Source organism: Corylus avellana, chromosome ca4 (assembly GCF_901000735.1).
Source record: "Corylus avellana chromosome ca4, CavTom2PMs-1.0".
Taxonomy (NCBI): domain Eukaryota; kingdom Viridiplantae; phylum Streptophyta; class Magnoliopsida; order Fagales; family Betulaceae; genus Corylus; species Corylus avellana.
In genome coordinates, this window is record NC_081544.1 from 5574352 (window position 1) to 5589576 (window position 15225).

Genomic DNA, 15225 nt, shown 5'->3' on the forward strand with positions numbered 1-15225 from the left:
ATCCACCCCCCAAAGTTTCAAATTTTTGCAATTTGACCAATTGTATCCAAAACTTCACATATTGTCCCTAATTTTTATTTATTTTTAATTTTTATAAAAAAAAATTTTAAAAAAAATTCGGGGTGGCTACTTTGTTTGTTTGTTTGTTTTTTTTTTTTTTTTTATAAAAAATAATAAATAAAAAAATCAAGGGTAATATGGGAATTTTGGGATAATATTGGTCGAATTAAAAAAAATTGGAACTTCGTGGGGGTGGATTGCAAAAATTGAAACTTTGATGTTCGAATTGAAAAACGCTGTCAACTTTGGGGGGGTAAACTGTAATTTTCCTTATATATATATATATATATAAAATAAAAAAATAAAAAAAATAAAAAAAAAAAGAGTATTTTGGGCAATTAAACAAGATTTAACGAAAATCCTAACAGATTGGTATATTGCAAAAAATTGAAAGTTCAATACCCTAAATTAAGAGTTTTTTTAACTTCGAGAGCATAGTTTCATAACATGTAGAAGCTCAAGAGAGTTTTGTGAAGTTTCCCCTAAATAAAACAAAGCAACACAAAATAAAGAAATAAACTTGGGGAAAAAAAGGTCTCACACAATCAGAAGGCATAGACTACTTTCATGTGCTAAGAAATCTCAAACACTCATATCAAAAGATAATAGGTAAAAAAAAGAAGAGAAAAAAGGTTCCACAAAGTCAGAAGGCATAATACACTACTTCCAAGTACTAAAGAAATGTAAAATACTCATATCAACATCTAGAGAAACCAAACATAATGATACAATGTCTATTTATTTGTTTTTGTGAAGGAGTATCATTTTTGTACCTGAATCCAGCGCCCACAGAGTTCTTCAGTTGTATCACTAGCAAAACCACAGATATCTGCCCCAACCATTGGAATTCCAAAGAGCCCAAAGTTCAAAATTGCTGGAATTGTGTATGCCAAATCATCCCATGTGGCAGCGTTATCTCCAGTCCAGTGTGCTGTGTACTTGCCAGAACCAACAAAAGTTGACCTAGAAAGTATAAATGGCCTTTTACCAGTCACCTTGATTAAGGCTGCATTAGTGACTTTGGCTTCTAGGAGTCCATAGAGGTTATGGGCATTATACTCTGTAATGTTACCAAAGTGTAAGGATGATGCAGCTACAGTATTATTAATAATGGGCCGCAAAGCTCCATAATCATTAATTTTGTAAGGAGGGTTATCAAGAGAAGAATTTGGAGTGGGAGAAGAAGTCTTAAAGCTGGAAAGCTCGTTCATGTCGAGCCAAAGACCGTCAACGGGAAGCATATCTCGAAAGATTTTAATCTCATCACCCCAATATGCTTCACTGGCTGGATTCAAAAAGTCAGGGAAGTGGACAGGGCCAGGCCAAACTTCACCCAAGTAAGGGACTCCATCACGTTTTATGAAGACATCAGCTTGCAGCCCTCTAGTGTAGGCTCCATATGACTTATTCACACTGATACCTGTAAACTAATACAATGTTACATCAATTGAGAGAGGGAGAGAGAGAGAGAGGTTTCAGCTCAAGAAAACAATGACAAGTCTAGTACAAGGTACCAGGATCCACGATGAGCACATATTTCTGATCATGTTTGTGAAGAGAGTGAACAAACTTTTTCATTTGCTGCAAGGGAAAGTTGATGGGATCAAGAGTAAAATCCTTATAAGCATCCATGTAATCAATATCTGTCCACATAACTTCAAGAGGTATACGGGCTTTTGCATAGCCAGCAACCACAGCTTTAATATCAGAAACGTTTTTGTATCCCCATCGACACTGATGAAATCCTTCACATATAGACAACAATCACCAACTGGGTCAGCATTATTTTAACCATTTATCATCATATAAAGTCTTAATCTGGACTCAAGTTTATATACCATAATAAAATTTGCTTTTCGCAGAATGTAAATGATATAGGAAATTACAAAACAGAGAGTCACAATTATTGCAGGTAATTTACTTAAATGTTCAAGGATTTTTTTGGGTAGGACCACAATTTACAAGCCAAGGATTCAGATACCATAGAGATGAATGAAAAACTCAAGCCTCCGATCAAATTAGAGCATGTTTGAGATATGTTTGAGATTGTTACTGAAAAATACAGCTTTTAAGTTAAAAACTGCTTTTTGGCAAAAGTTTCATTTTTATAAGTAACTAAATATGCCGGCTTTTATTTAACACAGCTTTTTAGGTACTAAGGGCATGTTTGGGTGTGTGTTTAAGAGGCCTAAAAATGCATTTAATACTCAAAAAGTCTATTTGAAGAAAAAAAAAGTATCCGTTTTGTAAGTGCTTTTAAAAGTCCAAAAATCATAAAAATAGCCAAAAACACATTTTTAGCAAAAACTACATTTTTTGACTTAAAAACTTTATTTCTCAAACTCAATTCTAAATATGCTCTAAAAGTAAGCAATCTCAAACAGGTCTTAGTGATTCAAAAGGCTCTAATCATAATAAATCATATTATGAAAAATACTGAAAAAGAAAAAATAAATAAAACAAAACAAAAAAAATTTACCGAAGGACCAGTACGGCATGGGGGTAGGCCGACCAATAAGCTCCGTGTATTGCTCGGTCACCATCTCCGGCGACGGCCCAGCAAAAATATAGAGGTCAACAATCCCGCCAATCACCTTGTACGTTATCCTATCACCGCTGTAGAGGACATCCATGCCATTGCTGTTGAGAAGCAGAACTCCGTGGGTGGTCCCCTCCGCCACTCTCCCATCACGGGACGGTGATCGGACGTCCATGTAGAAGGGGTGGGACCCGTAGAGGTTGAGGTCGATATTGAAGCTGGCAATGTCGGCGGCCCAGAGAGTGAGCAGCTGCGTCTCATTGGGCTGGAGCTTGAAGGAGCTCTTGGTGTGCTCGCCCAGGCCGTAGAGCGAGGAGCGCTGCTTGGGGAGGGAGGAGGAGAGCTGGATGTACTGGTCCTTGAAGACGAGGAAGTCGTTGGGCTTGGCGGATGCGTCGAAGACGACGTCGTTTGACGACTTACGGGCGACGGAGTAGCCGAATGGGGTGGTGTTGTAGAGCGTGAAGATGAGGTCGGAGCTGGGGTGGGAGAGGGAGAAGTGGGTTTTGGGGCGCCGAGACGACGTCGTATGATGGTGTTGGTCTTCCGTAAGGAAGCAGTGCGAGGAGTCGGTTTGGCGGGGGACGATCTCCTGCGGGACCTCCCATCGTTGCCGCTCCGAGTCTGTTATTCGGATTCGCAGCCGGTCTTTGGTTTCAAAACTGCAAATTCCATGGTCACATTATATTTACTTTCTTTTTTTTTTAATTAATATTTTTAAAAAACTGAAAGGACAAAAATGTCCTCCCAACATAATTAACTTAATATTATTAAATTAAAAATAAGATTATGTTCCTATTCTCATATCTTAATAAGATCGACATTTATACTCCTAGCATGACAAGACTCAACATAATGTCTTCCAAATTGTTTACATTCTTTCTAAATTGACATAAATTTAATATAAAATTAAATAGTTAAAAGTAAGCGATTCAACATTTTTAAAATATTTTTAATTAAATAAGTTGAATTATAATTTATTTATATAACATACAAAAGAATTATTTGAAAATCAGGAAAATTTTACCCCCAAAAAATACAAATAGGCAAATTTTATAATAAACGAAGATTTTATGGGTCTAAAACGGAATTATAATATAATTTGATAAAATATATATTTTATACTCGTACGTATGGCGGTAACACGTGCCAGCATTTTTTTTGACACGTGCCAGCATTTGTTTTGTATGAAAAGACAAAAAGCCGCAGACGAGCTTCACCAATGGCAAGAAAGAAAATAAGCGAGAAAGGCCAAAATTCATCAAACCATTTTGAAGAATTTCGTAAGAAATGTAGAGAGTGATACGGTGTCGTCGAGATCGAGTTGAGATGAAGAAGCATACCTGGCGATGAAGTTGAGATTCTGGATGTCGGGCCCGAAAACGGAGGAGCTCTTGATGAGGCCAAGATGAGCGGTCAACGTGTTGCCGGAGGGATCGACGGCCACAGATTGAATTGTGTAGCCATACCCAACTGATTCTTTTTCATTTTTTCCGTTCAACGGAGCCAAGTGAGAAAGGAAGATACAGAAGACGAGGAAAAGGAGATGAGGATAAGATGCTCTCTCTCTCATCCTTTTCATTGCTATTTTTGGGACCGGACCTGGCTTCTATGCAGTAGTGGCCTACTTTTCAGTAAGAGCATTCCTAGCAGTTTTTTCTTTATTTTCTTTATATTTAAGGATTCAAACTACTTTTTACTTTCATATGTCAAAATACACCCCAATAGCTTCTCTTAATCATTTCCTATATCATTAAAATATATTTTTTTTTAATTATATTATATAGATGAGAGGAGAAAGGAGAGAGAATCGTAAGAGGAGAGAAGAGAGATAAACGTTTTTTTATAATTTTAATAATTATAAGGATTGCAATAGTGGAACCCTATACTTTGGGTTCCACTGTAGCGATCCCCATGGTTGAGGCTCATTTAGAGAGTCTGCTGTGGGACCTTTTTTACAGACTCCCTTATAGGAAGTCTGCTGGGAATGCTCTAAGGAGGAAATGTGGAGATGTGGACTACTACCGTATGGAAGCCAGGTCCCTATTTTTCAGTAAGGAGGAAATGAATAATCTCAGTGAATAATGTGGCAATTAAAAAATCATTTTGTTTTGAAAACATCGCGTACTCTCTATTATTCTTTACAGCCTTGTTGAAACTATTTTTAAGTTATTTTCGTGAAATAGTTTGGTGAAAATGCTGAAAAAGTTGCTTTTTCAGTCATACCAATTTGATGGAAAAAAAAAAAAAAAAAAAAAAGTGAGCGAACACCCTCATTTTTAATAGTAAGTACTATTCACTCACCAATTACATAAAAAAATAATAATTTATCTCTCTCATTTTTTCTTTTCTGTTTCTCTCGCATCCTTTAATAGTTAAAAATAAAAATAAATAAATCATTGAAAATGAATATTGAAATGGAATAGGGAAAGTCGATTATTAAAATAGCTAGCTCAGAACCCGCGCAATGCGCGGAATTATTCATCATAATTTAATTTTAAAAATTAAAACACATCTCCATTGTATTTTTTATTAGAAGTCAAAAAAGTTGTGTAAAAAAATCTATCATGCCTATTTTAATAAAAAAAAAATACTAAAAGTTATACAATAGTATATTACTGAACATAGTGACACAATTACACATAAGATTGCATGAATATATAAATCACATAAAAATATACTATCATAAGAACCATATATAATTTTAGTTTTAATCCATACAAATTAAAACATATTAAAACATTCCCATGTGTATAATTTAAAATGGAAAGAAAGTGTATAGAAAAAAGAAAACAGCAAGAAGAAAACCTGGAATGAGTTAAAACATAAGACCCTTAATTAATTTTAATTTAAGCACATTAAAAAATACATAGTAAATCACACAAAAAAAAAAAAAAAAAAAAAACACATAAAACTTTGACATCAATTAAAACATAAAACCCTTAAAACATAAGACCCATAAAACATATTAAAATATTTATTCTCATATGAGTAGTTTTATCTCTTTCATAAACGAAAGAGGTAAATAATCATTGAAGGAATATTGGAACACAAATAATAATAATAATAATGAACAATAAAATCAATTAAATTTACAAAAGAAAAATAAGAAATTTAAATGAAAAATAATATATAAATTAGAACATAAAATAAGGAAAAAATGAAAAATAAAACAATATGAAATAAATATCTCTTTCTCTATATTTCTCATAGATCCAATGAAATTCAGAGGTATAGGAAAAAAACGTATTGTCAAATAAAGTTTGTCCTTTTTTTTTTTTTTTTTTTTTTTTTTTTTAGACTATCCTTCACATATATAACATAAAATGCACTACTTTTAGGACAAACTGAATGAACATCAACATAATCTAAAAATCCATACCTCATACCTCATACCTCTTTTTCACTATCATTTCCTTCAATCCAACGTAAAATTTACAAAAGAAAAATAATCAATTTGAATAAAAATATATATAAATTAGAACAAAATATAAGAAAAAAAAAATTGAAGAATGAAATAATATAACACTCTATATAACGTAAAAGGAACTACTTTTAGGACACATAGGAAAAAAAAAAAAAAAACCTAATAAACATCAATGTCATAAAAAAAAAAAAAAAAAAAAAAAAAAAAAGTCACACCAAAATCTCAATAAAAAAATAACGATGTGTGAACTTCAATTATCATTTCCCCCGGACCAATGTAAAATTCTACTCAAAAAAAATAATCAATTTGAATAAAAAATAATATATAATTTAGTAGAAAAATTTTATGGGAAAAACAAAAAATGGAAGAACATAACCATTGAAATGAAGATAAAAAACTAAAAATAAATTTTTTAATATAATTGGTGCATTGTCATCAGATAATGGCTCGATTCCAATGAAACTTTGAAAACCAATGTCATTCGTTAATTAAGCATGTAACAGGAAAAATGAATTCACTCATGAACAACAATGTAAACTAAAAAATCCCTGCTAACTAAAAAATAACATAGAACCACATCTCTCACTATCATTTCTTGAATTCAATGTAAAATTCCTAAAAAAAAAAAAAAAAAAAAAAAGTAATCAATTTGAAGAAAAAATAATGTATATATATATATATATATATAAGGAACAAAAACGAAAAATGGAAGAACATAAATACAGGATAAAGATTAAAAAAAAAAAGGAAAACAATGTGAAAAGAACTATTCTAGCAAAATAATAATAATAAAGAAAAAATAAAAACAAAAAAAAAAAAGAAAAAGAAAAAAGAAAAGAACTTAAGTATATTTTTTCATTCAGAAACAACAATTGGAAACTCTCTCTTTTTATCTTTTTTTTTTTTCCTAAATTGAGTGTAAAATTTACAGAATAACATTGAGATATAAATAGAAAGTAAGAGAAGAAAAAAGAAAAATAAAAAGAAAGAGAAAGAGAGAATTTTGGAACCTTTTGTTTTCTTCGCTAAGACATTAATTAAATGTGTCCTAAATAAAGCCCCTAGGTTTTAATTGTAGGATATAAAGAAAGATAGAGAAGGCATACAGACAAAAAGAGACAAAAAGACAAAATTTAGGAAGCTTTTGTTTTTTTCATTAAGATAATTAAATATATTACAAATAAAACCTCTGAGTTTTAATTATAAACTTTACAAAAGAGAAGTAATCAATTTGAATAAAAATAATATATAAATTTGAAAAAAAAAATATAAGGGACACAAACATAAAACAGAAAATAAGGAAAAAAGGAAAAATAAAACACCATGAAATAAATATCTCTTTCTCTATATTTTTCCTAGTTCCAATGAAATTCAAAGGTAGAGAAAAAAGTATTATCAAATAAAGCTTTTTTCTTTTTCTTTTTCTTTTTCTTTTTCTTTTTCATTTCGACTATCCTTCACATATATAACATAAAAGGAACTACTTTTTTTTTTTTTTTTTGAATAAAAGACTGATCTTATTCAAAAAATCTGCAAAGTTACAAAAAACATCTAGAGCCAAGAGACTCTAAATATCAAGAGCTCGAATGGGCTCTAACCAACAAGAGCAGCTTGCTCTAAAACAACTACATCACGAATAGAATCTAGGACTTCTTCCATCCAAACTCTCGCCACCCCTGTGGAGACTCCTGCCCTTGCCAAAACATGAGCTGCTTCATTAGCCTCTCGCCGGACATGTTCCACACTCCAACTCCTAAAACCCGGCAAAACAGTGTGGATGTCCTCAATAATTTGTCCAAAGCTGCACCATTTTAATCCTCCTTTAATAGCTTGGACCACAATTTTGGAATCTCCTTCCAGCATAATATTTTGGAAACCCAGATCACAGCAAAATTCCACCGCATGAAGAGCACCCATCGCCTTTGCTATTGTGGGTTCCGGACATCCAAGTAATGTTGAATTGGAAGCTGCACATACCATCCCCTTATAATCCCTAATAATTATACCCACACCAAAATTCTTTGAACCAACTTTCACCGACACATCCCAATTAGCCTTGTACGTGTCATATGTCGGTGCAGTCCACCGAATTTGAGGGGCAGTGATGCTGTGTTCTGCAGCGTCCACGTCCACCTGCTTCTCAAGAGAATTTTCCCATGCTTTCCATTGTGTCTCAACTTCCTATGCTATTCTCACTGGATGCTTGAAGTGGCCACCATGAATGACTTCATTTCTTCTTTTCCAGATTGCCTGTGCAGTGCAAGCAAAAAGTCCCAACTCCTCCATGTTACACCGATGAGATATATATTCAAAAATTTCCAAAAAGCCTTCCTTAGTGCAACCACTTTTCTGAATGGAACGTGTACTGTTGCTCCAGGCATCTTGAGCTGCAGGACAATGCCATAGAGCATGAGCAATTGTTTCACCTTCTCTAGTGCAGAAACTACATGATGCATCCTCCAACATTCCTCTTTGTTTAAGATTTAATTTAGTGGGGAGAATATTGCTACACGCCCTCCAAATAAAGACCTTTGTGGCATTTGGAACCCTTAAGTCCCATATGGTCTTCCAGATAGTTTTTCTGCATTGGTTGTGATCCTTCACCGCTGTTAGCTGCATTTCGCTCGAGCTCTAGGTGATATGCGCTTCTAATCGAAAACTCTCCAGAACTTGTATATTTCCATATCAACCGGTCTCGCTTGTTGTATCTGCTCAATGGTAGCATGTTTATCTCATCTGCTTCTTCCTCCCAAAAAATCTCCTTAATAAGAGGAATATTCCAACTTAAGGAAGTTGGGTCCATCAACGCATTAACCTTTGCATCTTTTGGTAGGATTCAGCAGGGAGACTATATAGAGTAAGAGGAGGGTTTGGGGATCCATTTATCCCCCCAAATTGACACCGACTTTCCATTCCCAATGCGCCAAATCAACCCTGCAAAAAACAAATCCTTCGCCGCAAGAATGCTCCTCCAAGCCAGAGACGGTCTACTCCCTACTTTTGCCTCTTGTAAAGACCTTCTTGGATAATATTTGGCCTTTAGAATCTTAGACGCCAAACTGTCCGGCTGATTTAATAACCTCCATAATTGTTTTGCAAGGATTGCCTTATTGAATGCATGAAGATCTCGGAATCCCAATCCCCCTTGAGACTTTGCTCGCCCCATCTTTTCCCAACTCATCCAATGTATTTTCTTTTCATTCTCCTTATTCCCCCACCAGAATTTTTGCATGATGCCATTTATCTCTCTACATAGGGCTTTTGGGAGCAAAAAAATACCCATACTATACGTGGGAATAGCTTGGACCACGGCTTTTAGTAATGTCTCTTTTCCGGCTTGCGAGAGTAATTTCACCTTCCAATCCGTCACCTTTTCCTTACTCTTTTGAAAAGATTCTGGAATTCTCTAATTCGAGACTTCCCCACGAGAGCTGGAAGCCCCAAATATTTGTCATACCGCTGTGAGACTGGCACCCCTGACAAACGAATGATAAGCTCTTGAACATCCCGTCGAGTATTGCGGCTGAGAAAGATCGACGTTTTATCTCTATTCAACCTCTGGCCCAACGCTTTTTCATAGCATTCCAAAATATTTGTTAAACGTTGCCAATCCTGTGTCGTGGCTTTACAAAATATCAAACTGTCGTCCGCAAAAAACAAGTGATTTAAACGGGGACCTCTAGGTGATGTCGGGACGCCTCGGAGGCTCCCGGTTTATTCGGCATGAATAAGTTGGGAGCTTAAGGCCTCAACACATAAGATAAACAGGTATGGAGAAAGGGGGTCTCCTTGTCGTATACCCCGTGTGGGCTGAATCAGACCTTCCGGAGTCCCATTAATGATGATTGAATACCTCACCGTTGAAATGCACCTCATAACAAGCCCAATCCACTTCTCACCAAACCCCATTTTCTGCATGACCCCCTTCAAGAAGCACCATTCCAGCCGATCGTAAGCCTTGCTCATGTCTAATTTCAGTGCCATATATCCAACTTTCCCCCACATCCTGGAATGCATGGTTTCATACGCCACTAGCACATTATCCGAAATGAGTCTTCCCAGAATAAACGCGCTTTGGTTGGGGGAGATAATCTTATGGAGAATCACCTTCAATCTATTTGCCATTGTCTTTGCAATAATTTTATATAACACGTTACAAAGACTAATAGGTCTAAAATCAGAGACCTTTGAGGGATTATTTTTCTTGGGAATCAATGCAATATGGGTAAAATTAACATCATCACTAATATTACCCGAATTGAAAAAATTCTTAACAACATTACATACCTCCTCCCCAATGATAGCCCAATTATCATGGTAAAAACAAGCAGGCAAACCGTCCAGCCCCAGAGCTTTTTGGCCACCCATCTGTGTAATAGCGCCGCAAATTTCCTCCGCTGTGATCTCCTTCTCCAGCTTCTCATTCATGGTCTGAGTGACTCTCCTTTCCATACCAGCTAAGCACTCCCATACGCCCCTCGGACTGGATGAAGAAAATATATTTTGAAAATAACTCGTAAAAGCACTTGTAATATCTTCATTTGATGAGCATACATGCCCCTCTTCATTTTCAATACGAGTAATCTTGTTCACCCGACGCCTTTGATTGACACTTGCATGAAAAAACTTCGTATTTTTATCTCCATATTGTAGCCAATGTTCCTTAGCCCGCTGTCTCCAATACATTTCCTCCTTTTCAATAAGATCATTCACCTCTTGCTGCACCATAGTAATTTTTTCCCCCTCCGGTTGAGTCTCCACCATCTGCAAAACCTTCAATTGCTCCGTTTTCTCCTTAATCTGTTGTTCGGCCTGCCTCTTCTCCTTGATTTGCCATTTTTGAATCACCTTTTTGCACCTTTCCACCTTAGCCGATGATGATTGCCACGGGTTGGAGACATAATTTCTATCCTTCCACACCGATTTAACAATAGTATTATGGCTGTTTTGTTTCCCCCACCCAGCAGCATAGAAAAAACGTTTCTTCCCTCTTCTTTTATCATGTGTTGTTTTATGAAATTGTATAAAAAATGGAGCATGATCCGAAGTTCTATTAGCCATTACCTCTACACCATAATTTTGAAAAAAAGATATCCAAGCATGATTAGCAATGGCTCTATCCAGTCTCTCCAAAATACATTGTCCATCCTCCCTCTTATTACACCAGGTAAATTTTGGACCCACAAAACCCAAGTCATGGAGTTGGCACCGGTCCATGGTTTGTTGAAAATCCCGCATCTGCCACCGAGGCCGTTTATTAGCACCAGACTTCTCCGAATCTTCCAAAATTTTGTTAAAGTCCTTAACACACATCCATGCATGACAAGACAATGACTGAAGGTGCCTGAGGAGATCCCATGATTCTTTTCGTTTTGACGCTTCAGGGTGCCCATAAAATCTGGTAAGAGTCCAATCTTGTGTCCCATCGACCCCCTTTATTTTTGCGTTAATATGACGTCGACTGTAATTTTGTATTTCCACCATTCCAACATTATTCCAAAAAAGAGCTAATCCACCACTCTTTCCAACACAATCAACTACAAATACATAGTCAAAGCCCAATTTATACTTCACACATTCCACCCGAGTAGCGGTTAGTTTGGTTTCCACAAGGAAAACCAAACTGGGTTTCTTTTCCTTTACCAAGTGGCAAAGGTCTCGAACTGTCCGGAGGTTCCCAAGCCCCTGGTAGTTCCAACTGAGGATACTCATGGCTCTTGGCGGGGCTGTACAACATCCTCCGCCACCAGTTTTCCAGAACTCCTTTCATGCTCCACCTCCTTCTTCCCTTTTCTTCTTTCTTTTTCCTTCTTTTCAGCACACCCATCATTTTCTGCTTGTCTCTTCCCCAAAGTCAGGAAAATTTCCGGTCTTGCAATATCCCCTTCCTTCTTTTCTCGGGCCCTTTTTTTCCATGAACAAAGTGAGCTTCCAGCCGTGGCAGCAGGCCCAGCAGCAACATGTCGTAACGGAAAATCACACTCCACGTTCACTTGGGGCCCAAAAGCCTCCTTTGCAAAAAAACCGGAATCCTCCACGTGCTTTTGGGCGAACGTGGCATGGAGGTTCGATTTCCCTGGATTCCCGTCATACATATTAATATTCTCACCAGATTGATCGACCTGCGCCCCCAAACGCTCCTGACCTCCGCAAATCTCTCCATCGTATCCAGCATTAACACCATAATGGGAGGTAACGGACATACTCCTTGAGTTTCCTTGCTCGCTCTCGTTTCCCATAGCTAGCAAATCCTGCATTAAATTTTTTGAAGCTCCACCAGAGAAATCGCCCAAATCATCCCCAGTGAATTTTCTAGACTTTAATGATATCCCTTCATTCCCGCCCTGTGTCTCTTTCCATTTTTGCTTGTCGTTACAGTTCATGGTGGTACCCTTCGCTGGCCGGAAACTAGCTGACCTCATCTCCGGTGTGAATCCAGAAGAGCCGTTCTCCTCTTGGAGAAAATCATCTTCATTGTACCCCCCTCTTCTTGGTTCCGTTTGCTTTTTAGGAGAACCCATTCGTAACCATGGCCCGTATTCATATTCCTTCGGCTTGCCATGTTTCCATCGTAGTTCCTCATTCACACATCCGCGAGCACCATGGCGAATAATCCCACACTGGAAACAAAACTTTGGTACCCTTTCATATTGAAAGGGGATCCATAAAGTTTTGTTCTTCATTTTGAGTATCCTTCCTTGTGGCAAGGGTTTGTGGACGTTAACTTGAACTTTTACACGTAAAAATTCCCCCCAACCAATGTCATCTTCATCCGTGTCAACATCCTCAACAACCCCAATGATTGTACCCAACTTAAATCCCATCTCTTTTCCCATGCATGAGAGCGGGAGTTTGTACATCCTAACCCAAAAAGCCGCCGTATCAAAATTCATCTCACTTGGCGGCGTGATCCCATCATATTCCGCCACCGAAAATAATTGACCTTCAAATATCCATGGGCGTCCCTCCATAACGCGGATCTTATCCCATTCATGTTCAAATTCCATGTGAAACAAATTTTCTCCAAGGACCTTAAACTCCAAGGACCCTGTCGGCCTCCAGATTCTTATTAACTTCGCCCTTATTGTTCTCTTCCCAACAAACCTTTCCGAAATAAGTTTTCCCACCAGACAGTGAGTACCTTTTGCCGTGATCCCTTCCACGTCCTCTTCTACCACCTCCAGCCCATCTTGCTCTTCTTCCGTCAACAAAAACCGACCCCATAAAGCCTCCAACTCTTCAGCCATCCCTAGCGCCGAGATCTCCACAACTAATCAGCCAAAATGGATTATAGTTTAGCCTTCCCACGCACAGACTAAGAAGTATATGATGGAAGAAGATTTTCTTCTCCTCTAGGTTTCAGAGAGACCTAGAGAGAAAACTCGTAACATCGACTAGTTAAAATACACATAGTAGCTAATACGATCACTTTTTTAAGTGAATCGAAATCTTTTGCTATTTATTGTAGCACACTCGCTATATCATTTCTTTAATGGTTTTTATTTTCAAGATGGTGCATTGGTAAGAATATAATAAAAAATAATATTAAAATAAAGTAGAGAAACAAACAAATAGCTTTTTAAGAGCATTTACAATAGATGAGCTAAATTTTTATGCAAAGTGGCTCTTTAAAACTCATTTTATCTAGTTTAGCTAATGAATTTTTAATAGCTAATGACTGCGATTTCCCAATTTTTTGAATTTATAGATATAAATAAGAGCAAATAAATAAAAAAACACATTTATCTTGGAAATGGGCTTGAAAAGCACACTCACACTGACAGCAAAGACATCAATTTCCCAATTTCTTTACGAGTGCACCTTCTGTGTGGTCATGGCACAAAAGGGGACTTTTGTGCCACCAGTTAGGAGGTGACACCTCAGCCCATTATACTTAACTTACACTTTAATAAATAAATAAAAAAAAAGACACAACCACACTGAATCATACCAAATATAAACCAAAAAAAAAAAAAAAATTAAAAACTAATTAATTTTTGAAAAAAAAAATGCAAACACTTAGGGTGGCCCTAACCTCCTTCACTTAGAGTCTGTTTGGGATTGCGGTGAAAAATAGAGCTTTTGAATATAGAGCTTTTGCCTGTGAGCTTTTGTCAAAACTGCTATTACTGAAAAAGCTGTTTACATGTTTGGTAACCGCATGTCTTAAGTGCTTTTTTTATGTTACTGATGTTTGGTAACAAAACAAAAAAAGTGTTTTTAGTTGAAAAAATGACACTAAAGGACATGTAATGATTTTTTTTTTCTTTTAATATAGGCCGAAAAAAAAAAATCATTATATGCACCAAATATATGTCATTTTACATAAAATCATTACATGTTTTTCAATAAAGGCCTAAGGTTGGTAATGATTTTTTTTTTTTTTTTTTTCCATTTTATACCAACCTTTTTATATAAAAATGGTTAATGTTAGCTTTCACAAGTAAAAATTATTTTTGTAATGGTTTATGTAATAAAACGTGACAAACGTCAACATATTCTTTTTTTTTAAAAAAAAAAAAAATTATTTGAATTATTTAACACTTCAAATTATTTAACACACTTTTTAACACCACAACACTTAAAAGTATTTAACACATAAAAAAGAACAACATTCAAGGAAATCCTTACAACATTTTAAGTAGTTTATAAAAATAAAATAAAATAAATAAAAATAAAAATAAAACATTAACGGGTCATAAGTAGATTAGCAATATGATTACGCTCAATGTTCATAGAATTTTCATATGATGTCTCTGATTATTGTATGCTTGACTCATCTTGTGCTTCGCCATCGCCTATACTGTCAGTAGGTAGTAAATCCTCATCATCATCATATGGTTGGAACTCATCATCCTTTATTGCATGCTTCCTAATGAAGTTATGAAGAGCCATAGACGCCACCACGATTTTCACTTGTTTATCATAAAGAAAACTCGGCATGCAATGCAATAACTTCCACTTATTTTTTCAAACTCCAAATGTTCTTTCAATAGTGCATCTAAGTGATGAATGTGCATGATTAAAAATTTCATGCATACCCCTCGGTTGGCTTCCGCGACGAAAGTCTGGTAAATGATACCATTCTCCTTTGTATGGCCCCATGTATCCCTTCATATGAGGATATCCTGCGTTTACCAAGTAATATTTTCCTACAAAAAATATACGAATAACTATCATAATTTTTTTTTTTTTTTTT

At 36.0% G+C, this 15225-nt stretch overlaps 2 protein-coding genes across 2 annotated transcripts in view; one reads left to right on the top strand and one right to left on the bottom strand.

Moving 5' to 3' along the window:
* LOC132179235 (alpha-glucosidase-like) overlaps nucleotides 1-4219 on the bottom strand; it is a 5905-nt gene extending 1686 nt beyond the window's left edge. The window contains exons 1-4 of the mRNA XM_059591905.1: nucleotides 3943-4219; nucleotides 2540-3261; nucleotides 1575-1805; nucleotides 834-1480 (exon numbers count right to left, since the gene is read on the bottom strand). Coding sequence (XP_059447888.1) covers nucleotides 834-1480; nucleotides 1575-1805; nucleotides 2540-3261; nucleotides 3943-4181 — 1839 coding nt within the window. The 5' untranslated portion in view covers nucleotides 4182-4219. The remainder of the gene's footprint in view (nucleotides 1-833; nucleotides 1481-1574; nucleotides 1806-2539; nucleotides 3262-3942) is intronic.
* Nucleotides 1-15225, top strand: part of LOC132178595 (cullin-1-like) — a 97913-nt gene that overhangs the window by 23127 nt on the left and 59561 nt on the right. The gene's annotated exons all lie outside the window — the stretch shown is intronic.